Genomic DNA, 22,281 nt, shown 5'->3' with positions numbered 1-22,281 from the left:
GAGGTAAATGGTATTCTGGCAACTACAAAGTGTTAAAAGCATGAGGAATCTCAAATTCCTGACAAGACAAAATTGCACAATGTATGTCAAGAAAAGCTTTATTTACTTCTGTTGGTCTTGTACATGTTTGCGAGTCATTCGAGATCTATTGTAAGAACTTAATCATCTGTTACTGTTCTGTTTTATATCGGTTTTGCTATATTACTACTTGTTGTTCTTATTGTATTTACTGTTCTGTCTTATACTGTCTTTGCTGTATTACCGTTTATTGCTTTGCTGTATTACTACTTAATTCTTTAATAAAACTCCCCCTGGTACTCCTGCTCTGTTACCCTGGCACTGGAAAGGTCGGGATAGTAAATTGGAACTCGTATTCATGACGTGTCACACCAACCTAAAATTGGACAAAACACTAACTGGAAATGTCAAAATTGTTACCAATTCGGACCACTTTACTGGATTTGACACAGGTGGACAGGCCACCTTTACTTAACTCGGAAAAGAAACATATGTCATTTTTATGTGTTTGTTAAATGGCCCAGGCCTTCTCCGGTGAGGTGCCTGCACCGCACCTCAGCTGAGGGTGGCAACGGCAGCAGGACTTTTCAGCTGTCGATGTTCCGTCACGGGAGAAACAGCTTTTGCTGGCGGACCATCTCCCCCGGAGACTCCTGCCTGCCTCCACCCACGCTGCCGGTGACGCGCGGCTTTAAAAAACCCCAAAAAACCCCAAAACCCCCCTCAGAAAAGACGAACCGGCTGCAGCAGGCACCGAGCCCGCCCGCCCGCCTAGCCCGCCACTACCAAGATGGCGGCGCGGCGCGGCCGTCCCGCCCCTCCGCGGCGCCCTTTCCCTCCCTGGGCCGGCCGGGGCCGGCGGCCGCCTCGGTGGCTGCTGCTGCTGCTGCCGCCGCCGCCGCCGCCTCCGCCGCCGCCTGTCGCCCTGTGATGAGAGCATCAGCCCTCACTGCCACGTCTCCCGGGCAGCTGCGGCGGCGGTGCGGGCTAGCCGGCGGTGCGCAGGGCCGCTCCGAGGCCGGGCTCGCCCGCCCTCTTCTTTCCCTTTTCCTTTTTTTCCTTCACCCACAGGGCGGCCGCGGCTGCCCCCGTCCCTGCTCCTGTCCCCGCCGCGGCGGGGCAGCGGCGAAGTGGGGCTGCCCGGCGGGAGGAGGGACGCTCCGCGGGGTCAGCAGCAGCAGCAGCAGCAGCCTTCTCGTCCCGGCGAGGGGAGGATCGGGGGGGGCTGGCCGCCGGGCCGCTACCGCCGGTAAAGGGACCCCGCTGCCGGCCGATGTCCGAGCCGCGCCGCCGCCCGCGCTTGGATGTGTGAGTACCGGCCCCGGTTCGTTCCCTCGGGGCAGCTCGAACGACCGAAGAGGGTGGTGGGTTCAGCCGGGCCGGGGGGGGGGGACACGGACACACGGACCCAGCCCCCGCCGGAGCCCCCCGCAAGGCAGCCCCGGGTGTGCGGGGCCGCCTCCCGCCTGTCTCTGTCTGTGTGTCTGTCTGTGTGTCTCGGGGGGGCTTCTGCTGGCTTTGTTTCGTCCCGCTGGTAAGTTAATGGCCCTGGGTCCCGGGCTTCTCGTTTTAGACGTTTCCCGATGTGTCTGGGTTAAAGCGAGAGGTCCGAGCAGGTTGCCGAGAGGTGGGTGCTCCCCGATACGAGGGGCTGAGGATTAAAGTTGGTCTGGGGTCACGGGTAGGTTTGCTTTGGGCTTTTGAAACGCTGACCCTACGTAATCGGTCCTACGAGGGAGGCGGGAGAGGGCACCGGCCTCTGGAAGATGAAGAGCTGAGATAATTCTCTGTAAGTCTAGGCAAATCAGACCTGCCGTAAGGAACCGTTTCCAGAACAGATGTGGGCGCACACCTCTACGGCCCTTCTGTTTTGTACCGCTAAGAAAACAGTGTATCGGTCATCCTCCGTTATGTGGGATAGCAGTTAACACCGATGATTTTCCTTATTACACGAGGTACCTCCTTCACTACTCCAGCATCACTTTAACGCACGAACGTGTAGCGGAAACAGAGGCCGCTTTGTCTGCAATTTATGATCGCTCTCGTGCGTGCTTTTTCGCTGTGAATAACAGGCCCCTCATAGCGCTGGCATCTGTTACGGCTGTAAGTGAAAGAATGAGATGTCTATGTTACAAAGCGGTGAGTCGTAAAGTTTTTGGAGACGAGGCATCCCTTCTGTAACCAGCTCAGGTCTGTTAACTCGCTGTGATCAGAAGAGATTTTCTGGGAGAGGGATACGGTAGTATGGTGATGGGACTGGAATGGCTCAGCTCCAGTTTCGCGGGACGCTGAGAGCAGAGCGGGACACCAGCCCTTTAACCCACAGTCTGCTCCTTTGCTCGCCTCCCGGGCACTCGTGTTGTTGGGGTGGCTTTTTCTGACGCTCGTTTCTCCTTCCAGCTGCTCCTCTGGAGGGCCAGCTCCTTCAGCCAAGGTGCTTGGTATTGCCATGGGATGATGCTCTGCTGGTAAAAACTGGGCCCTCTGGTGCCAAAGTGGTAGCCAGGCCATGCTGACCTCTCTGGCAGTTGTGCTGAAACTTCACCTGCTCCTTGTTGTCCCTGTATCGGACTGGAATTTTTTTCAGGTGTAGATGCAGCTACTCCTTGTTTCTGTTCTTGAGTATCTTTGACTCATGTTTTGCAGTGCAAACCAGCACGCAGGGTGGGAATGCTGTCCAGGTGTGATTTATTTGGAACAACAGAGGAGCTCAGGTAATACCACTGACACGGTTAACTGTGTCCAGTGTGATGTGTACTCCTAATCTCGAGACCATAGAACACCTGTGCGCCTCCCGTACAGCTCATTCCTCGCTGTCTCTGTGCAGACGCAGGACTTGCAGGCATTTGAGACCTGATTTTCAGAAGGTCTGGGTAGCCACACTTCTACTGATAGAGGTGTCTAGATTGCCTCAACCTGAGCATCCAAAATCGTAGATAATTCAGAAAAGGCAGGCCTTTTATCTTTATTTTTTACTTGAATTTCTTACAGTCTTTCTGACTGCAAAAGGGGGATAAAACATTTTGCTTCCTACTTTTGCAGAGTATGTTTCTATTCTGTTTGAAAGAAGGTAAATTCTTTTAAAAACCTCTTGCAATGTACAGGTTAGCACCTTGCTGAATTATTCTTCTAACAGAGACACTAATGGTGTCCTGCAGTAGCTAAGGAGATAAAGCTATATCTTATCTTAGCGGCCCACCTATATTAGCAATATTTGTGCTGATGTAACATTGCCAATATAGTTACACTGTTATGTATTACTCAAAAGCAGACAGGCCTAATCACTTTTTTGTCTATGCTTTCTTCAGACATTGCTTTTTGGTCTGAAATTTTGGAGAGAATCGAATTACGTATGTAGTGTTTGAGGGGGAGAAAACCTAGACATTTCTGCTGGTTTTGGAATTGAGCAGCACTGAACTCAAATCTTTCTCTGAATGTGTCCATATTGCAAATTGACTTGGGCAACTCAAGTCTGGATATCATAAAACTAATATTTTTTTTCTTCTGCAGGCATCAAATCTGGATGTTTGAGAATACAGAAAGAGCATATATGCTAGAAATGTTTTTTAAGGTGGCTTCCAATTTCTATGAGTGTTCAGTTCAGAAGCCAGTCGGGCCACTCAGTACGACACTGTAGAGTTACAGCTCCTAAAGATGGATATGGTGCAAAGCAACAAGATAGTACTGATTCTGAGACCATCCTGCTCCTCAGTCTCCAGAGGAGCTTTTGCTGTGCCTCAGTATCATGAAATCCTGGAAAAAAGTTTTCTTCTGGCAGTTACAAACATGTGGTTCCATTTTAGTTTACAGATGTGAAACTCTTGAGTTGGAGGGGTTGGATTTGTACTCTGGATTTAAAGAAGAGATATTTTGTCAATATGAAGATGTATGTGCTTGTTAGCACTGGTGAAAATCAGTTAGAGATTTGGCTGAATTTGTTTACTATTAGAATGTTTGGTCTTAAAAATATTACTGATTTCCAACCATTCTTTTGTTTGTCCATTGTGAAATTTCATGTCCTGGCATGTTTATGGACTGAGAAATACAGAGGAGGGTTGAATTTGGCTTGCAGAATCTACTTACATGCTTGGGATCTTTAGACTTTAGTATTACTTGATCTGTCGTACTTACTTGTGCAGTATGATATTCTGTTACACATATTTTCCTTTTTGAGGCCCAATTTTTGTTCACCTTGCACTGCCATTCAGTTGGAGAACTGATATGGTTTGTTGACAGCACTGCAGTGCTAGCTTACGTATGAGAAACTGTAGGGGAGATACAAAATTATGACAGTTGACCTTCCTCTTCTTTTGGTGGTCCCTTCCCTTTGCCATCTCCTTAATCCACTCTCTAGCTGCAGAGTGTGGCCTGTCACGGTAATGGATGGTGCCATGAAGTTAGCGCTCTCCTCTTCTTTGTTCACCTACTCGCAGCTTGTCTCTTGTGCTGATGGAAACTTTAGTCCATTTATTTCTAGCTGTACCACAGTTAGATAAGCAGTACAGTTTTTAGCAGGTGGATTTTTAAAATCAGAGGTAAATCTCTGGTAGCTGTGTGACTTGGGCAAATAGTTCATGAGCTATCACAAACTTGCCTGAAAGATTTCCTGCCATTCTTCATGGGGTGTAGTCATTGGAGAGTTATTTCCAACCTTTTTTTGACTTTTTGGGCTGAATGTGTTGCAAGCGGAAAATGAGACTTCTGGTGGGAAGTGAGTATTATGCAAGCTAGTCAGAAAAGCCATGCTAGCTAACATGGTGCAGCGGCATCTGTGTATGCTGGCAGGTTTGAAATGGTTGATTTAAACCAACCAAGTAGACGTCTGTGGCCCAGAAATACTTATAAGGGAGCATGTATGCAGTTTTAGACAGCTAAATTAGTCTTGGTATAATTAATTATACCAGTGATTAATGTATCCTATTGCATATTCCTGATCTGCGACATCAGTTGCTCTGTAAATGGTCATACAAGGTTCTGAGTGCTGCCTACCGGAGTAATGCAAGTTGAAGACCTTCACTGTTTTGCAGGGAACTTGTGTAGCTGTTATTTAAGAGGCAAGTAGAGGGGAGTTTATGTATTCTCTCATACGTGTTTTATATTTAATGCAGATTTATGATTTATGCAAATTACAATTTATTTAGAATTCCTTGCAATAATTTTGCTTTTCCATGGTGTCAGGGATATACAAATTGTTGTTGCACTGGTATTTTCTGATATGAATCCCAGTGCGATGACTTGGGGTAAGGCTCAAGGAAGTGTTTCTTCCTTGTGTTTTACTCTGTGCCTTCAAACTCATTGCTACAGATGGCAGATGCCTGCCTTATTTTTAGCTATGTGAGGACAAAATAGAAAAATCCTAGTGACTCCCCATGATTTGTCATCATGGCTGATCTCCATTAAATTAAACATAGGGATTGGCAGAGGAGCAAAAACAGCAGGAAAGCTGCTTCTGTTTGTTTTAAAAAAAGCTTGTCTAAAGCACTAAAATAATACTGTAAAAAGTATTCACTACTACATACAGAGACCCCTGGGAGGAGAATTACTTGCTGAACAGTTTATCCTGTTTGGGATAAGGAAATTGAGGTCTAAATCAGTAAAACAACTTCCCTGGAAGTCAGTTGAAGAGAAGAGATTAAAAGCAAGGAGTTCCTGGCTTGCAGTCCTGTATTCAGGCCATGAGACCATGTGTATGTATTCAGGGTTTGGAGGAGAATGCGTATTTTGGTGGCTTGCTTGGTTGAAAATTATAAGATGGGCTCTTAAGGCAAGAGCATCTTTTCTTCTTTTTGTAACACCCCTTCCTCCCCCAGTAGCGGTCTGTTTTGTTGCGTGTTTGCCCCTATAAGTTGGAAAAGAGTATCTCAGTGGCCATAGCTAAAATTCCTCTCCTTCCCCGGTCAGCGGGCATTGCACTGTGTAACAGGGCAGTATCTCTGCTTTCCGGCAGTGGCTGTGTTTTAGCAGTGCCGTGTGTGCAGTGTTTACTGAAGAGCTTTGGTGCAAGATGTGTGTGGGAGTGTGTGTTGATAAACTGTATTAATGGCCAGCTTTGATGGCTTTGCCCGTGTTGTGTCTGCTAATACATCGTCTTTGTGATTTAGCATTATTTCCCAACCAGTGTCCCTTTCTAAAGTGAACTTTTGTTTCTGTCTGTAACAGCCACATGGAGTTGGAGCTTAAAACTTTTGTGTTGTTGCGTATCCAAATCCTGTTTTGGATCTGAAGCTGAAACTCTCCCGAGCTTCCAGACGACAATGCAGGCTGTCTTTGAGAACCATACATCTACCTCAGTAATTCCCACCAGCTCTTTAGTTTGAGCCTCTTGCTCTGGATGAGGCTGGACCTGCTGTCCCTCTCCCCACACGATTTAGAAGCATGGGAACTGTAGGACCAAAAATAGGCCGTGACCCAGCTGTTCAGGCCTGCATTTCCCTCTGCTGCTGCAAAAGCTCAACTTTGCAATTCTGTCTTGCTCTCACACAAGAACAAGCCACTGCTTTCTTTATTCCCAGATCCAGTATTTGGCTCTGAGTGTTGCTGTATACATCAGAAAAAGCCAAAGAAAATGTTAATGTCTTGCTAACTGTGTGATACTGTTGTCTTGGCGAGAAGTGTGTTATCAGCCACTTGTAGCTGCTGAGCCCCGAGGACTTTGTGTTGTGGTTTTTTGGTTTGGGGTTTTTTTTTCCACATTTTGGAAGATAATTTCACTTATCTTCATTCATAAAATTATTGTAGTCATTCATTAAAGTCTTACTAAGCTGTTTGCTCTGACCTCCTGCAGCAGTTAGTTGCACAAGGTAATTATATGGTTACGAGGTATTATTTTATTACTCCAGGAATCGCAGCTTTGTTGTTGTACTTGTGCTCTTAATGAACCTCTGGCTTAGTGTGTGTATCTCCTTTCCTCCAACTCACAAAGACTTGAACTCATCTGTATTATGAAGAGGACTGTATCACCTGCATACCTCTGGGAATTTCTTCCTTACACCCCCTAAAGTAAGGTCTTTGAGGGGATTTTTAAGGAATGTGTAGGATTTGGGTTGGGAATCCTTTTCTGTTTTTAAAAATTGCTTTTTCAAACTCTTGGATAATTTTCTTGGTCTAGAGTATTAACAACTTAAATCTATGTCCCATCCTTAAAAGAGCACGTCTGCAAAATGAGCTGAACTGAGCTTACTGCACTGTAATGTGGAGAGGCTTTTCCTGGAAAACTTTTCTTTCCTGTTCCCACTTTTGTCCGTGGGTATTTGAAATACTCTGGCAGCTACAAATGGCAAGTGCTGCCTTCACCTTGTCTTTAGCTAGAACTTTTGTTTTCCCCACTTATCTGCCTGCTTAGCTCTAGCCTTCCTTGCTGATGATGCCTGAAATGAATCATACAGTGTATATGCCGTTTGTGAAATCTTGCTGCCTTCTTGCTACTTTCACCCTCCGGTTTTGGCACGTGTGTAGAGGACTGATAGATGAAGCTTCTTAGGCCAGGGTTGTGCTGTATCAGAAAAACCTACGCTGACTTGGTCTTGCTGGGTTGGTTTTATTATTAGAGTAGGTTCTTGGTTCTTAGTCACTGAGCAACAGTTAGTATTGCTGGTGCATCACCTGACGGCAGTGATTCACCGCCTGGCTCTTGTCCTCCTTGCCCGACTCTGGGCTGTGCTTCAGGGGGGTTTCTGTCTCTCTCCGCACCAAATCTCCTTCTTAATCCGTCGCTCCGTACGGCATGAGGACGTGGAAAATGTGCTGACTTGGGAGACCTCCCTCCTAACCGGTTTTGCCTCCCAGCCCGGGGCTGGGGCTGAGCTCTGGGCCAGGTGCCTGGTGTGTGCCTTTGGAGCCAGCCGGAGTTGAAAGGTTGTGTTGACTTAGCACCGGGGGAGCTCTGTGCAAGCCAAATATTTAGCTTTCCATCTGATAACCTGTTGGTTGTTTCCTCCCTTGCAACAACCAAATGCTTTTTTTATTCCCAAACCAAGCTAGGGCTTCCACAGAAGTTTTGCAGCTTCTCGGCTTTCGGCGTGGCAGATGTGAGGGTGTTGACAAGGTGGCCTCGTGACCGAGGCATGGGTGCAGCCATTGCTGTTCCTAGGCTCCCTTCTCGATTTTTTTTTTTTTTTTTTTTTTTTTTTTTTTTTTGTGTTGGGTGAATCAGTTACCAGCTTTCTGTCTCAGTTTTTCCAGCTGTCAAAATGTTTTTGTTTAAATAAATAAATAAAAGGCTCACGCTAAAAGGAAGTAAAAATAAGCCATAGTAACTAGGACTCACAGCAGTTCAAAAGAAAACTTGCCTATAAGGTGAACTTGCTGATAATCTGCAAAGACATTAGGATTGCTACAACTGCAAATTGGGATGAGGTTGACCAGCTACAGCGACTTGAAGTGAGGACATTAGTAACGAGGAGACCTCTCTACATGGCTTGTTTCAATTTCAGAGACTGATGGGTGTGGGAGGGAGGAAGAGGAGAAAGAGCTGTTTGTCTGCCAGCTGAAAGTCACGACTGTTATGGTATGTATTTAATCCCAAAGGTTAGAGAATCCTACCCTATTTTCCTCTTCCCATCCTTCCAGAAATGGTTCCACCAGGGGCTAGTAACTGTCTTTTGCAGCCTTGCAAACCAGGTTTTACAAAATAAGCCACTGTCTGGGACACGGTGAGTTGTTGTAGAAGCTGTACAGGTGCTGGCTGCGCTCTTCAGTGGCAGCCCTGGGGACAGAGCCTTTCACCCAGGCCAGGGTGAACTGTCCAGGTCTTAAATGGTCCCTTGCCTTTGTGGTCTGGGAGCTCATGCCTCAGAGCTTAATCCAGACAGTCCAGTTCCAGGATTTATGTTTCTTTTGGAAGGAAAATGACGTAGAAGCCAGTGCCCCTGACAGCAGGAGGACAGGCGGCTGCTGCAGCAGAGGGAGGAATTGCCAGATACCTGGATGCAGGAATGCTCCGGAGATGGCAGTGCTGCTTGTCGTGGCACGGAATGTCTGCTTCTGGCACTGCCGCTTCCACGCTCCTTCCTGCGCCATTCCCAGTTCATTTATCCTTTTGTCCTGCACTTGATGCTAGCTGTGGTTCAGAGTATTACCGCTAGCACCCAGAGGGGCTGGCAGTGTTGATGGTGTTTTGTCAGCGCTGGTAGTTCCCCATGCTTCGTGTCAGTGCTCTGCAGCCGTGTCGCGGGGGTGGCCTGCTGCATTTCCCTGCAAGGGAGCACTGCACAGGTGGCAGATGCATTTCCGTGCCTGCGTAGCCGTAAAGCACGGGCACCCCGAATGGAAAATCTTGCTAGCAACCCAGACGATGCTGGGAGCTCCTGTGCTGCTGAGGAGGAGGAGGAGGTAGGCAGGGCTCCCTTGGGAACAGTCACAGAGGCAACGTGTTGCTTCACCCCAAGACATCACATGCTTTCTCAGCAGGAAGAAGGCTGCTTTGATCAAGATGGAGAGTTGTGACAAGAGACCTGTGGTCGTCTCAGGCCACGTTGCTGCAAGTGAGGATGACCACATTTCCCTTTCTGCTCTTGAGAGTATCTGGTTGTAGGACTTGTGGAGCCAAGGAGAGTGTTTTGAATGTTTTCCAGGCTCTGAGAGTTCTCACACCTCGGTGCAGCAAGCTTCCCGAGAGGATTGGAGGCTGTGAGTTTTCTCCAATTAAAAAACGTTAATGCCATCAAAATAACTGGCTGAGCATTGTAGCGTTTCAGCAGAGAGATGGGGAACCAGGCAGACTTTTCATTCTGATGAGTCACTGACTCTCTCCTGATTTGCCTCTCCTAAGAGCTGTTTGGGCAGCTGCTGATGCAGGAACATGATTCTGAGTGATGGTCCCTGGGGAGCAGGACAGGGCTGCGTGCTGCTTCACCTCTGAACTGGTGGATAGTTTGTCTGCCTAGCTCTTCATCAGTAAAGCCTTGCTCACAGTTGTGCTTCTTGCCTGCCTTGATCCTGCCTCATCAGAATAGCTGGAGAGCTGGTGGGGAGGAGGGGTGTTGGTGCAGAGAAACAAAATGCCCAAGTGCTTTGTGTAGTCCTAAAAGCATGAATTGGAAATCAGAGTGTCTGATTCCTGACATTCCTGGATCTTCTTAGAACCGTGTCACAGGTGAAGGTTCTGTCTCTGTCCCAAAGAAAGAGCGTGGTCCCTCTCGAGGACCCAAGAGCTGTTCCCTGTGTGTGGACAGGACCCCTGTCTGCTGCTCTGTAGCTGGTCCCCAGATCCTTCTTGTGTGTTTTTATGATGCCCACATCTGCCTGAGAAGGGAGATCTTGGAAGCTAGGCCGTTCCTATTCTGGGGATGTTGAGGATGGAGGGACTACAAGTACGTGACTCATTTTTGAGGGAAATTACAGGTGAATGGGGAAGAACAATGTGGAATCTTGTTAATGGGCTAAGAGTCTTGTCAGGAACAGCTTTTAGCTTCCATTACTCACTTTTTGTACCTGCGACTATATATAAAATGAGATCGCTGATGGGGTGGGGACTCTGCAAACAGAGAAGGGAGCCTGGTACACTCCCAGCTCGCTCTGTGAGCTCTCTAATAATACTTGATATGACTTGGATGCACACAGGAATCTTATCTGTTGGAGTAATGGGTCATGGCTGCTTTTTTTTTTCTTGTTAGCATATTTTTCACAGTAGAATCATGCCTTTGTTTATTAATTGAAAACTATAAAAAGGCTTTTTCCCATGTCTCCCTCCTCAAAAAGGAGGACTGTTGATTCGTTCAAGGCCAAAAAAAGCAGACTTGGAGTCAACTGATCTGTAATCTTACTGCTTCCTTTATCTGGGGAGCTTCAGTTTTGTGTGGCTAGTTTTAGAAAAGAAAAACAAACAAAAAAGGAATAGTTCTTTTTCAGAGGCAGATTTTTCTCTAACAGACACCCACCTAATTTGATGAGACTCCAGTGCGGTTATTTAAAGCTTGGCTTGAGGAACTGCCCAGTCTATATGTTCATGGCTCACTGTGAAAGGGCTTATTCAAGTGCATTTAAAATAGGGTGCACTGACGTTAAGGAGGGCTCCTTTCCACAGGCATTCTTTTTTACTGGTAGAAACCTGCATTTTACTGGTTGCAAAAACCAGAGGGTGGAAGTGTGATTACTCAGTGTCTAAGTGTCTACATTGGTGAGCATGTGAAGCATACTAATGGGATAATACTAATGAGAGCTGTTAAATTATTTACATGAATTATTGAATGTGGCATAAAATACCTTCCACTGTTATTACCACTAATTAGACCACCAACGTATTGCATCCGTTATCATAAATATCCTGTAGGTTGAATCAGACCAATTGTTTTAGCTTCCACAGTCCCTGCACTAGTTTAATTTGGCTTAAAATGGCTTTCAAAGTTGCTCCTTTTAGAGGTTTTTCTAATTTTTTTTTCTTCACCTTAGCTGCTTATGTGAAGTGTCTGGATGCCCTAAATGAATTCTGCATTTTCTGTTGCTGCCCCTGCTCATCTTGTGCATGCAGGAGAATTTTCTTCAGTTTATATTTAATTCCTGAAATATAAATATTCCCCAGTAAAACTCTAGAACATCCTAGGGAAAGCCCTCTAAAAGCTTTAGAGTCTTGACTAGAAAGGTAAGGAAGGCTTGAATTACCTGTTGTGTTGTCACTGGAATTATAATGAGAGTTTTGAACTCTGCCAAAACACATTATTTTCCTGCAAACTGAAATTGTCCAATGTTTGTTCTCTCCTTTCATGCAATTTCACAACTCTTTTTTTTTTTTTTTTTTTTTTTTTTTTTCCCCAAGTGACCTTCATGTGGCTATGTGGAAAGCATTTGTCTTTACAAACACTTTGATTTTTGTTGAAATTCTGAGAATTGGTTATTGGAATAGAGAAAAAAGATGGGAAATTTTAATAGAAAGGATGATTCTTTGAGGGAGTTTTTTAGAATAGTCCTCCTGCACAGTGTTTATGGTGACAGTGGTGTGACTCATTTAGCAAACTTCCTGGCATTTCTGTCAGCTGTGATTTCTCAGGATTTTAAAGGAGGTGATAACTGAATTATAAATGGACAATAGGTTCCATCTGTAAATTTCAAAGCTAGATCCAGAGACTCCCAGAAGGTGGGGGTGCTTTTTTGGACCCTGGGTTGGTTCTGGCTGTGATATTTTGCCAAAAGGGCAGCTGATTAGTCTCCAGACATGCAGACACACCAGAGCCCTTGTAGCGAGATGCTTGCTCAGTGTCTTGATTCTGTACAGCACACGTGCTTGGAATGACTTCCAGATTCACACTTTAATTCAACCCCTCGCTCTCTTATGTCTTCTAGCCATCAGAAACGTACCTGACTGCTGAAATCCTTGCAGTGTCATGTAGGAGACCAATGAAATAAAAGCAAAATCGTATGGGAAATGATAAAGTCTGTGCCAGAGAATCCACCTTTGCCACTGGTATTCTGAGTTGCCCAGCCTCTCTCATACTAGTTCATTTTAAGGAACTGATCACTTATATATGTCCTTTAAAATAAATAAATATTTACAGGCTTACTTTTTACTTCCCTGGCTCCCCCCCCCCCCCCCCCCCCCCCCAAAGGGCTGGGATATGGGATTGCCTATATGTGCCATTTGAAGTACATGCATACACGTGTGTTTTGCTGCAACTACTCTGCTAACTAGAACCACTTTTAAACGGACCTCCTCCCATCGTGTTAGTCGGGCTTTCTTAGCATGGAAGGGAGCTGAACCATGCAGTTAACTTCATGGAGACCAGTCTGTCCGTTCAGACCTCTGGCAGAGGGTCCCAAATTACCTTTCAGCATCAGAGCCTGTCAAGCAACGTGGTGGGTGGTTAAAAAGACCTGCGCAGCTCTAGGACCTCCTTGCACCAAACCAGGGAGAGGGCTCTCCCCAGGCTTGCTTTTGAAACGAGGCACGCAGTTGTGTGGTCTCCAGCACTGGAGATGCTCGGTGACACTTTCCAGCTAACAGGAAGCGCTAGCAGTCACTGATGGCTAATTTAAGCAGACGCTTTTTAAAGACACAGTGTCAGTGGCGTCCGTTCTGTGTACGCAAGCAGACGCCGATCCGGTGCCATTGAAATGGCACAGTCTTTTAGGGTGGTGATGGGTGTCCCGCAGGGCTCCGAGTGTACGAGAGTGGCTTCCTTTTGCATGAACTCGCTTGGCTGGGGTGCGAACTAGGTGACCAGCAGTTTGCAGCTTCAGTGATGTTTCTGCCTCTTTTGCAGACCTGGGAAGGCTTCGGGATCGTTGTCTGGGTCTCAGGGCACAGCCTGCTGCAGGCACTGGAAGTGGATTCGTTCCTGGTCATGCCCGGTGGAAGGAGGGGACCCAGCCGGCAGCAGCTAAGCCGTTCAGCTTTGCCTTCTCTCCAGACGCTGGTTGGCGGGAGCTGCGGAAACGGTACCGGTTTGAGAAACAGGTGAGGGCAAAGGTAGGGTCGTTGAGACACCTGCGGCTACGATAGCACTAAAAGCTGGGAGCCTTGATCCACTCTGAACTCTGCACGGGAGCGTGGCTTCATGGTTAAAGCAGGGAACTGGGAGACGGGAACCTCGAACCCTCTGCTGTGGCATTAGGAGATGAGCCATCCAAGAGGGAATGTGCCCTGCGTAACAAAACCTATTCCAGCTTCTCTTCTCAGCTCTGCTGTGGCACCTGCTTCCCTCTGCGGCCCCTCTCTTGACTTCATTTATTAAAATCAGCCCGTGGAAAGTGGTCTCAGCCACTCTTCACTGCTCACCATCGTCACAGTGGCCAGGGGTGGAAATCGCACAGTGCTCAATTTGTCTTTCTCTGCAGCAGTTCCCAGAGCAGCGAATCCTAGCAGATAAGTCCTTGTCTCTCTTGCTCACTTGCCTGCAATGCCACAGGGAGTTACCGTGACATGTCAGAGCTCAGCTGTGAGTCCCCTTCCTATGTGATGGAAAGGCAGGGCAGGAGGATGCCTATATTCTGTTTCAGGCCTGCTGGCTGCAGATGAAACTAATTCTCGCAGTTGGCAAAGCTCATCTGCGTTTTCTGGGGAAGTGGGGCGCTGAAAAAGGAACACAGTGACATTTCGATCTCCACATTTGGCATAAAGACTAAAAGGGCCCAGCATTACTTCTTCCATATAGAAGTCAGCAAACTGGAGAAGCTATCTGCTGCATCTTGAGGGTCTGATCTACTTGGTATAGGTTCGTCCTTACAGAGTAGAGAGATCCAAGCCACTTAGCTTTGGCCTTTAGAGACTTCTTTGGCTGGGACAGATGGATGGATGGCACAGTCTAAGATTCCTGAGGAACAAGTGACTGTTGAGACCATGGAGTCAGTGGGTCCTGGTTTCAGTCAGACATAGCATAGTTTATGTCTGAACTTCCTCCATCAGTTCAGTCTGCTGGAGCTTTTAGTTGTCCTAGCCTCTCCTGAGGGCTAGGAAAGAAGGAAGTGTGAGAACACTTGAGAGGTCAGCCTCTAGGAAGTGGCTGCACTCCTCTGTTCCATTTTTCGTTACCCCTCTTTCCAAGAGAGGAACTGCGAGCAGAAAGATGATGGGCACCTAGCAATACTGGAGGAGGAGGCTGGGTGCTGCTGTAATGTCTTAGTGATGAGTGGAAGGAGCCAACATTAAGCACTCAATCTGGCACAGTCCTTAATGATTTTTGCTTGGAGTTGCTTCCTTGCTCTGTACCCCTGTTCCTCCACCTACAAGTTTACTGAAATATTGCTGGGCATGTCACAGTAGACCAATCTGTTGTCTAGAGAAAATGCTGGATAAGGGTTTTGTCTGAGCCAAGAAGATGATGAAGCTTGCCACCAGTCTTGCACCAGAAATGTGAATGCAAGACTGCTGCCAACTCTTCTCTAGCAATGCCCAGTCCCAAATTCACAACCTCAAGCACTCCCTGTCCTGTAAAACGGTAGAGATAGCGTAGAATGCTTACCAAGTGAGTCGTATCTGTCTGCTTCAGGAATGGTAGTGCCATTAGCCTCTCTGCGCCTCCGATCACAGCGCTGATTACTCCAGAGCCTGTACGTCACTGCCGGATCCCTGAACTGCCATTGGATGGGAGCCTTCTCTTTGAATTCCTGTTCTTCATCTACCTACTGGTAGCCCTCTTCATTCAGTACATCAACATCTACAAGACTGTCTGGTGGTACCCATACAATCACCCTGCTTCCTGCACCTCACTGGTGAGTTCCCCAGCAAATGCCATCACTTGTGCTTTTTCATTATGCAGCTTCTTTTCATGCTTCTTCAGTCCAGGAATCACCAAGCATTTGACATTAAGGGAGTGAAGGCGAGTTCACATGCACCCCCATCAGCCAGGGCCATGTCATCTCCCATTTTACAGGGGAGAAAATATGTGGAAGGTGAGAGAGAGGTGTCAGCAGGACTCATTCAGTGGAAATTTCTTGCAGATACTTGCATGGTCTAGCTAGCTGCTAGGGTTTGAAATGGAGTTAAGACTCCAGGAGCCTGCTCTCTCCTGCTGTGGTTGCCCTTTCCCAGTGGAAACAACAGAGCCTGAGAGAAGGGAGATAATGCAAGTTTTCATTAGGATCTCACAGCAGGTCAGCAGCAGAGGAGTTGGGGAGGGTGTCAGATCCTCAGCTTATGTAAACCTCCCAGTCTCCTCAAGTTTCAGTCTTCTTCCTGGCCCGATAAGGTGGACAACCTGGCAGTGACCTGTACCTGAGTCAGCAAACCTCATTTGATCGAAGCTAGCCTCTGAAGTGGTCCTTCGGTTTATATTGTGTCGTGCCGCTTGGAAGCATGAGGTGGTTCCTTAGTTAACAATGCCGACAGGTGGTGCTGGTGTTCCAGTTATCCGTTTCAAGTTTGTGATGCTGGACACGAAGAAAAAGCATTCTGTTTTAGGCTGCCTACCTGAAAGGATTTAATGGTCATTTGTTTGTTCCCATCAGAAGTCAAGCCTTCTTTTTTACTCAAAATGTCCTCGAAGTCCTACACAGCAATATTCGGAGTCTGCTAATTGTTCTAGCCGGAACACGTTTGATAACTGAAAAGTCATAAGGGGTCCAAGAGCTGTATCTAACTTGATGCAGCCAGAGCCAACATTAAACTTCTAATACAGATCTATGGCCTGTGAAGATGACATTTCTCAGATCAGCTTGATTATCAGGGAGCACTGATCACTACAGACCATTTCTGAGACCAAGAGCTAAAGTGAGCTGGTGTGCTCACTCTGGACTCCATTTTGGCTGCCCTTGCTCTGGTTGCTCAGTGGCTTTTCCTGGGAGAACTTGCAAGCTGTTCTCCATAGTAAGATCCTGGTCCTAGATGTCCCTCTGACCCCAGGAATACCTGCCTGAAGGGTGGGTTTGTTTTGTTCTCAGTGGAAGGAACCCCCATGTGTGGAAGATCTTGCTTTGGGAGACATTCCCGTGTTACTGATGTTTATCCCTTCTCCCTCATCCCTAATAAAGATCTTTGGGGAATGCTTACACAAGGTCCTAATGCGCTCTCAGCAGCCAGCTTTCTAGTCCCACCCCAGCTGGGTGGTTTCAGAGTCCCTTCCCCTGGTGAAGACCTTTTTTCTTTCCTCCTTCAGAATTTTCACCTCATTGACTACCACCTGGCGGCGTTCATCACAGTGATGCTGGCGCGGAGGCTGGTGTGGGCCCTCATCTCTGAGGTAACATTCCCACTGTTCCCTCTCCTGCCTGTAGTACTGACTGCAGAGCATGACCATCCATGGCCTGAGAAAGTTCTGTGAGTTGGGTAGCTGAAGGGTTTCTTCCTCCAGAACAAGTCTGGGTGTGAAGGACTAAGATTTTGGGGATGCCCTTCTGCCTTGGAGTTTTCTCCTTGAGTCCATTCATGTCCTGCAGTATTGGGTAGCTCTGTTGCCTCTGCAGCTTGGAGATGATGAAATGGTCCCACTTGCTTCTTTATCCCTGTAGGCGCAGTACTGTACCTCACTATCTTGTGCCAGAGAAGTGGCTGAGAGAATTGCAAGTCAGGTAGCAGAAAGGCAAATAGACAAGTTGGCTAGCCAAGACTGGAAAAATGGACAGGAGATTAGAGGCAAAATGTCAGGAGGAGGATGTCTGAGTACACTAAAGTGAAATAGGAATAGCTAGAAGAACTGTTTTTCCAGTCCTGGTTATTCAGTAACTCTGAGACTCTGGTCATGTCACCTCAGACTTTGAGACCCTGTCTGTGATTGTGAGAGCAGAACCAGGCCAAATAAATGTTTGAGAAAGGTCATTTTGAGGCAAATAGAAGTTCTGTCCACTGAAACAGTTAATCCAACTCCAGGCTAAGCAACTAAGCAATAAGTTTAAAAATAAGTAAATAAAGGAGCAGTTACGTCCTGTTGAATAGGTGAATGGAGAAGACGGGATCTCTGAAGTTCTCTTTTCATCTCTGATTCCTGCCATCTTCATTTATGTTCATATCCTCCGTAAAACTCCCCATAGACTGAGATTTCTGCATTGAAACCTTCCATGCAAGTTCTCGCACATCCCATCTATTGGCTCTAACCCCTAAGAATCTTCATAGTTCAGTTGCCTTCTCCCCTCTGGAGATTGGAACAAGCTTTCTTGCTGTCCTTTTGAAGGTGGTGCCTCCTTACTGGACTGCAGCCTGTACATCCAGTAGAGATGAGTGGTGGAAATTAGTTTGGGGATTGCCAAGGTGCACCATCTTCTCTTCCCTTGGCTGAGAACTGTGACATTCCAGTTCTTTAGGAAAATGAGTGCCGAGACCTGGTCTTTCTAAAGGAAAGAGCAAGGGGAAATGTGTTTCAGGCTGTCCTGGACTACCATCAGAGCAATACAGGACTTGAGCAAAAAGATTTTTCTCCTTTGCAGCTCTGAATTTTTTTTTGGTTTAAGGCCCTATTTTAGTCATGCCCTACAGCTTATGCTTATTTGAATCTTTTGGATTCTATCAGTCATTAATAAAATCAAAAGTGTTCACCTTTGTAAGAGAGTCAGTCTCCTACTTCTGGGAGGAAGAGGGCAGCCATCCCTCTTACAGTGCCTCCCGACACCCCTCTCCCCGCTCATTCTTCACAGGCACCCCCACGCTCATGTTCTACCACTAACATTACAGGGCTGCTGAATGTTTCTTCTTCATTTGCAGGCCTCTCAGGTGGGTGCAACATCAGTGATTCACTACATGGTGCGCCTGGTGCTGCTCACCCTCTGTGGATGGGTGCTCTGCTGGACTTTGGTCAACCTCTTCCGCAGCCATTCTGTTCTCAACCTTCTCTTCCTGGGCTACCCGTGAGTGACACCACCTTGTACCTTCAGTGCAGGGGGAGCGTAGCAGCTTGGGGGTGGCATGAGCCACCACAGAAAGCAGAGCTGTTGGCTGTAATCTGTCTCCTCATCTTACAATTAAAGGAGAAGTAAGAGTAGCTGGGGGATGATGCGAGGTCGTGGTGCTGAGCTGATGAAGCAAATTGCTTCAGTACACTGTTTGCGTGAGGGGGTCTTTGCTGTGACTGAAGACTGAGCTGTTGGGATCGTTGGTTCTACAAATGGGACTTAAAGAAGCTTCTCTGCAGTTGTTGAAGCTGCAGCCTCTAACATTTTATGGGGGAGAAGAGTTGGCCACTAGCTTCTGGAGCGAGGGTTCCTGTGTGGTGTCCCTCTCATAAGGGCCAACATCTGTTGAGAAGGTGGCCCCTGCTTCATGTTGGGATGGTTGTCATTTCAGCCCTTTTTTTCTTTCTTTCCCTACAGGTTTGGTGTCTACGTTCCTCTGTGCTGCTTCCACCAGGACAGCAGAGCACAGCCCCTACCTGCAGACTGTGGTTACTTGGTACAGGACCAGATGGTGGATGATGGGGCTTCAGCTGTCAACAGCCTGGTCAAACCCAAAGATTTCCTTTCACTTCTGTGGGAATCCTTGAGAGAACAGTTCAATAATCCTACGTCTATCCCCACCCACAGCTGCCCCCTTTCCCCAGATCTCATCCGCAACGAGGTGGAGTGCCTAAAAGCAGACTTCAACCGCAGGATCAAGGAAGTTCTCTTCAACTCTCTCTTCAGTGCCTACTACGTGGCATTCCTGCCACTGTGTTTTGTGAAGGTAGCTCTTGTCTGGCTCTTTCTCTGCCCCTGCCCGCCGTCTCCTTTTGAATGCTGTGTGAATTGCTGCCAGGCCAGATTCCTGGTTAATTCCCCTTTTCTCTGTCTCCCCTTTGGCAGCCCGGATAGCGGAGCATGGCTGCATCCGGAGTGCACTAGTACTGCTCCTGGTTGGCGGATAGGTATTGCCATAAATGTGATGCACCTCTAGTCCCATCACCCCACTTACTAACTCCCCTTCTCCCACCCCCTGTCCTAGGCAGATGGATAGCTGTGTTCTTCCTAGAAAAGGGAACCTGTTGTTACCTGTCTCAGATCCAGCATCCTGGCTTTTGAGTGCTTGGATTAGAGGCTTTGGTGGTCAGCCTGTTAGAAAACAGAGCCAACTAGGATGCTTGGCAAGCTAAATCCAGGAACCTCTTGTCAATGTGGGGGTTGTATTTTTCAATCTGCTGTTTTTCAAACTTGAACTAGCTCCAGTTGGTGTAGGGAAGTGGGCAGGGCTCCACAATCCATGTAGCAGTCTTGGTGCAATTGGTGCTCCTGGGGCAGTTCTGTGGCAGGCAAACCCCCTTGTTATCTGCTGCTGGAGGAGGAGATGCACCAGCTGCAGCCGAATCCCCTGCCCTTTCTCCTTCAGGTCAAGGAGAAGGGAATCTTGAGTGTTTCCTAAGCTGTAACCCTCTGAAATCACCGGTCCAAAAGCGCATGCCTGTAATGTGTGGTGTGGGTCTGCTGGATGCACACGCAGTACGTCCCTTGTCATTCCTTCCTCTGTTTTGTGACAGCAGTGCCAAGTTCTTGCCTGGTCTCTTTCCAGAGCACTCAGTACTACGACATGCGCTGGTCCTGTGAGCACCTCATCATGGTGTGGATCAATGCCTTTGTCATGCTCACCACTCAACTGCTGCCTCCCAAGTACTGTGACCTGCTCCACAGATCAGCTGCCCACCTCGGCAAGTGGCAGAAACTAGAACATGGTTCCTACAGCAATGCTCCACAGCATATGTGAGTGGGGGGACGAGGAGGGGTTGGCATGCGTAGCAAGGGGCTGAGAAGACATTCTAGTAGATAAGCAAGTATTAGCAGTGCTTATCTATTGAGGACACTTATCCATTCTCCACGATGCCAGGGGTCACAGATGCAACTCTCCTGGTCTTTCTGTTCCCTAGAAACAGAATCGTCTGCTCTAGAGAGCTGTCTGAGCTCCTCCGGTCAGTGCCGGTTCCTTCCTAGAAACAAATGCCGAGATTATTCTTGGCCACTGGAGAAGTAGCTTGTGCAGGGGCAGGGGGTGGCCCCCTCTGATGCAGAGGGCTAGGTTCTTGCGCTGGGAGCCATTTGTTCCCGTTACTCAGTCCGAGTCCCTCTGGTGGGCTTGTGATCACCTCTCCGTGCTTTTCCAGTGGGAGCTACAACATGTCCTTGTGGCAGAGGCTTTGATACTTTTTAACATACAGTCCATTCCTGTGAACCCATGTTCAGGGAGTTGGAAGCACAGATGCTAATGCTCTGGCATTCTTTCCCCACAGCTGGTCAGAAAACACAATATGGCCACAAGGAGTTCTGGTGCGACGTAGCCGATGCCTGTATAAAGCAGTTGGGCCTTACAACGTAGCAGTGCCTTCAGATGTGTCCCATGCCCGCTTTTATGCAAGTATCTCTTCTCTTGCTTGACGTGTTACGATTGTGGGAGGGAGGAGAGGCTCAAACCTAGCTGCAGCAGAGCAGATTATGCGTAAGAGTTCAGTGCTGCTCAACAGCCTGTTGCTGCCGAACAAAATACCTGTTTGCAGCAGAGACGCTTTCCCGTTGCAGCAATGTCTGGGCAAGATGGAAGCCACGGCTGCCTTGTCAGTGCTTTCTCATCATGGTGACACAGCTCTCCCATCAGGCAGTTGCATATTCTTAAGAGGGTTCTGGTTAACATCTTTCAGGGAAATGGGAAAGTATGTCAGCTGGCCAATAGGTTATTTCACCAGCCTCCCCTTCTCAAGCAAAATCACACTTCTACGTGCCTTGTTTCTTACGCTGCTTCCCCTAAGTAACAGCTAGCGGTGGTTGGAGTACAAACATTTCTTCTGCGCAGCACAGTGGTCAGTAGCTCAGTGGTGCCTGACAGTATTATGTACGTACCCCTCCCCACTGTAACACTGCAACAAATTAAAGAAATCTGTCCTTTTTAACTGTTTCCCTGCAGTTCCTTTTTCACCGTCCATTACGGCTGCTCAACCTGCTGATTCTCATCGAAGGCAGTGTGGTCTGCTACCAGCTCTACTCACTGCTGCGCTCAGAGAAGTGGAACCATACCCTCTCCATGGCCCTCATCCTTTTCTGCAATTACTATGTCTTATTTAAGCTTCTCCGGGACCGGATAGTATTAGGCAGGGCATACTCCTATCCACTTAACAACTATGGACTCAAGGCACACTAGGCCGGCCAAACGTGTACCGCTTCTCTTTCCCTTCCCCCAGGGCAGGGAGGGAACCTCAGAAAAAAAATATTTTCGTACAGTTCTATTTTTTTCTTGCGGCGTTTATAAATATTTAAAATATTTTATATTTTGTATACTATTGTTTTTGTGGGGTGGGAAGGGAACCAGTGGCAATTAAATGTCGCTTTATAAACAAGGTGTTATTTTATATATATCTAAAAAAAAATCAGTGTGTATATACCGTATATCTATACCCATACATATATCTATGTGAAGCAACAGGATTGTGTGTGTGGTCACTGTGTCCGCTTTGCTCACACAACTGCCTTGCTAGTGCATCTTGTAGGGATAGAAGTGCCATTAATTAGGAACTGGTCTGCTGTAGAGAACCTGGATAAGCTAACAGTCAGGGGAAGAAAGGAAACACAGGGGCCTTTCACCAGGATGAGTAAAGTTTATCTTAGTAACCTCAGTACCAGGGAAGTCTTGCACTGGAAATGTGCACTGATGCGATACTGGTTTAGGGGAAGGGAGGAAGCAGTGTGCGGAGAGACAGGCTAAGTTACTGTCAGTCAGTAAAAGCTCTCAGTTCCTTCTTCTTCCCACTGGTATCAGGATGCAAGTATTATTTTTAAAAAATAAACTTTACTTTAGCTGCTATTTAGCCTCCTAGTAACTTGAGCTCTCTCACTCTACCCAGAGGATGAACTAAAGATTGAAATTTATAATTTCAAGGTAGTGTATTATTTAGGAAGATTTTTGAAATAAATAGCATCATCTAGCAGGATGGTAATTGATTATTTTAAACATCTATG

At 47.2% G+C, this 22,281-nt stretch overlaps 1 protein-coding gene across 4 annotated transcripts; it reads left to right on the top strand.

The window, feature by feature from the left end:
- The first annotated feature begins 935 nt into the window (after window positions 1-935).
- Window positions 936-22,083, top strand: TMEM39A (transmembrane protein 39A). 4 transcript variants are annotated; one of them, XM_049824517.1, is made up of 9 exons: window positions 8,168-12,415; window positions 13,212-13,405; window positions 14,937-15,159; window positions 16,542-16,625; window positions 18,080-18,222; window positions 18,685-19,033; window positions 19,853-20,040; window positions 20,565-20,685; window positions 21,233-22,083. In XM_049824517.1, exons 1-9 carry the CDS (start codon window positions 12,377-12,379, stop codon window positions 21,464-21,466), a joined length of 1,575 nt encoding a protein of 524 aa, XP_049680474.1. In that variant the 5' UTR covers window positions 8,168-12,376; the 3' UTR covers window positions 21,467-22,083. The 4 variants fall into 4 exon arrangements, 3 of the variants coding, with proteins under 3 accessions (XP_049680474.1, XP_049680475.1, XP_049680476.1); XM_049824518.1 differs by lacking the exon at window positions 8,168-12,415 and adding an exon at window positions 12,571-13,080; XM_049824519.1 differs by lacking the exon at window positions 8,168-12,415 and adding an exon at window positions 12,571-13,111.
- The last annotated feature ends 198 nt before the right edge of the window (window positions 22,084-22,281 follow it).

Source organism: Accipiter gentilis, chromosome 21, assembly GCF_929443795.1.
Source record: "Accipiter gentilis chromosome 21, bAccGen1.1, whole genome shotgun sequence".
In the NCBI taxonomy this organism is placed as follows: Eukaryota; Metazoa; Chordata; class Aves; order Accipitriformes; family Accipitridae; genus Astur; species Astur gentilis.
Note: the sequence above shows the minus strand (reverse complement) of the source record. Positions and strands in the feature narration are given on the sequence as shown.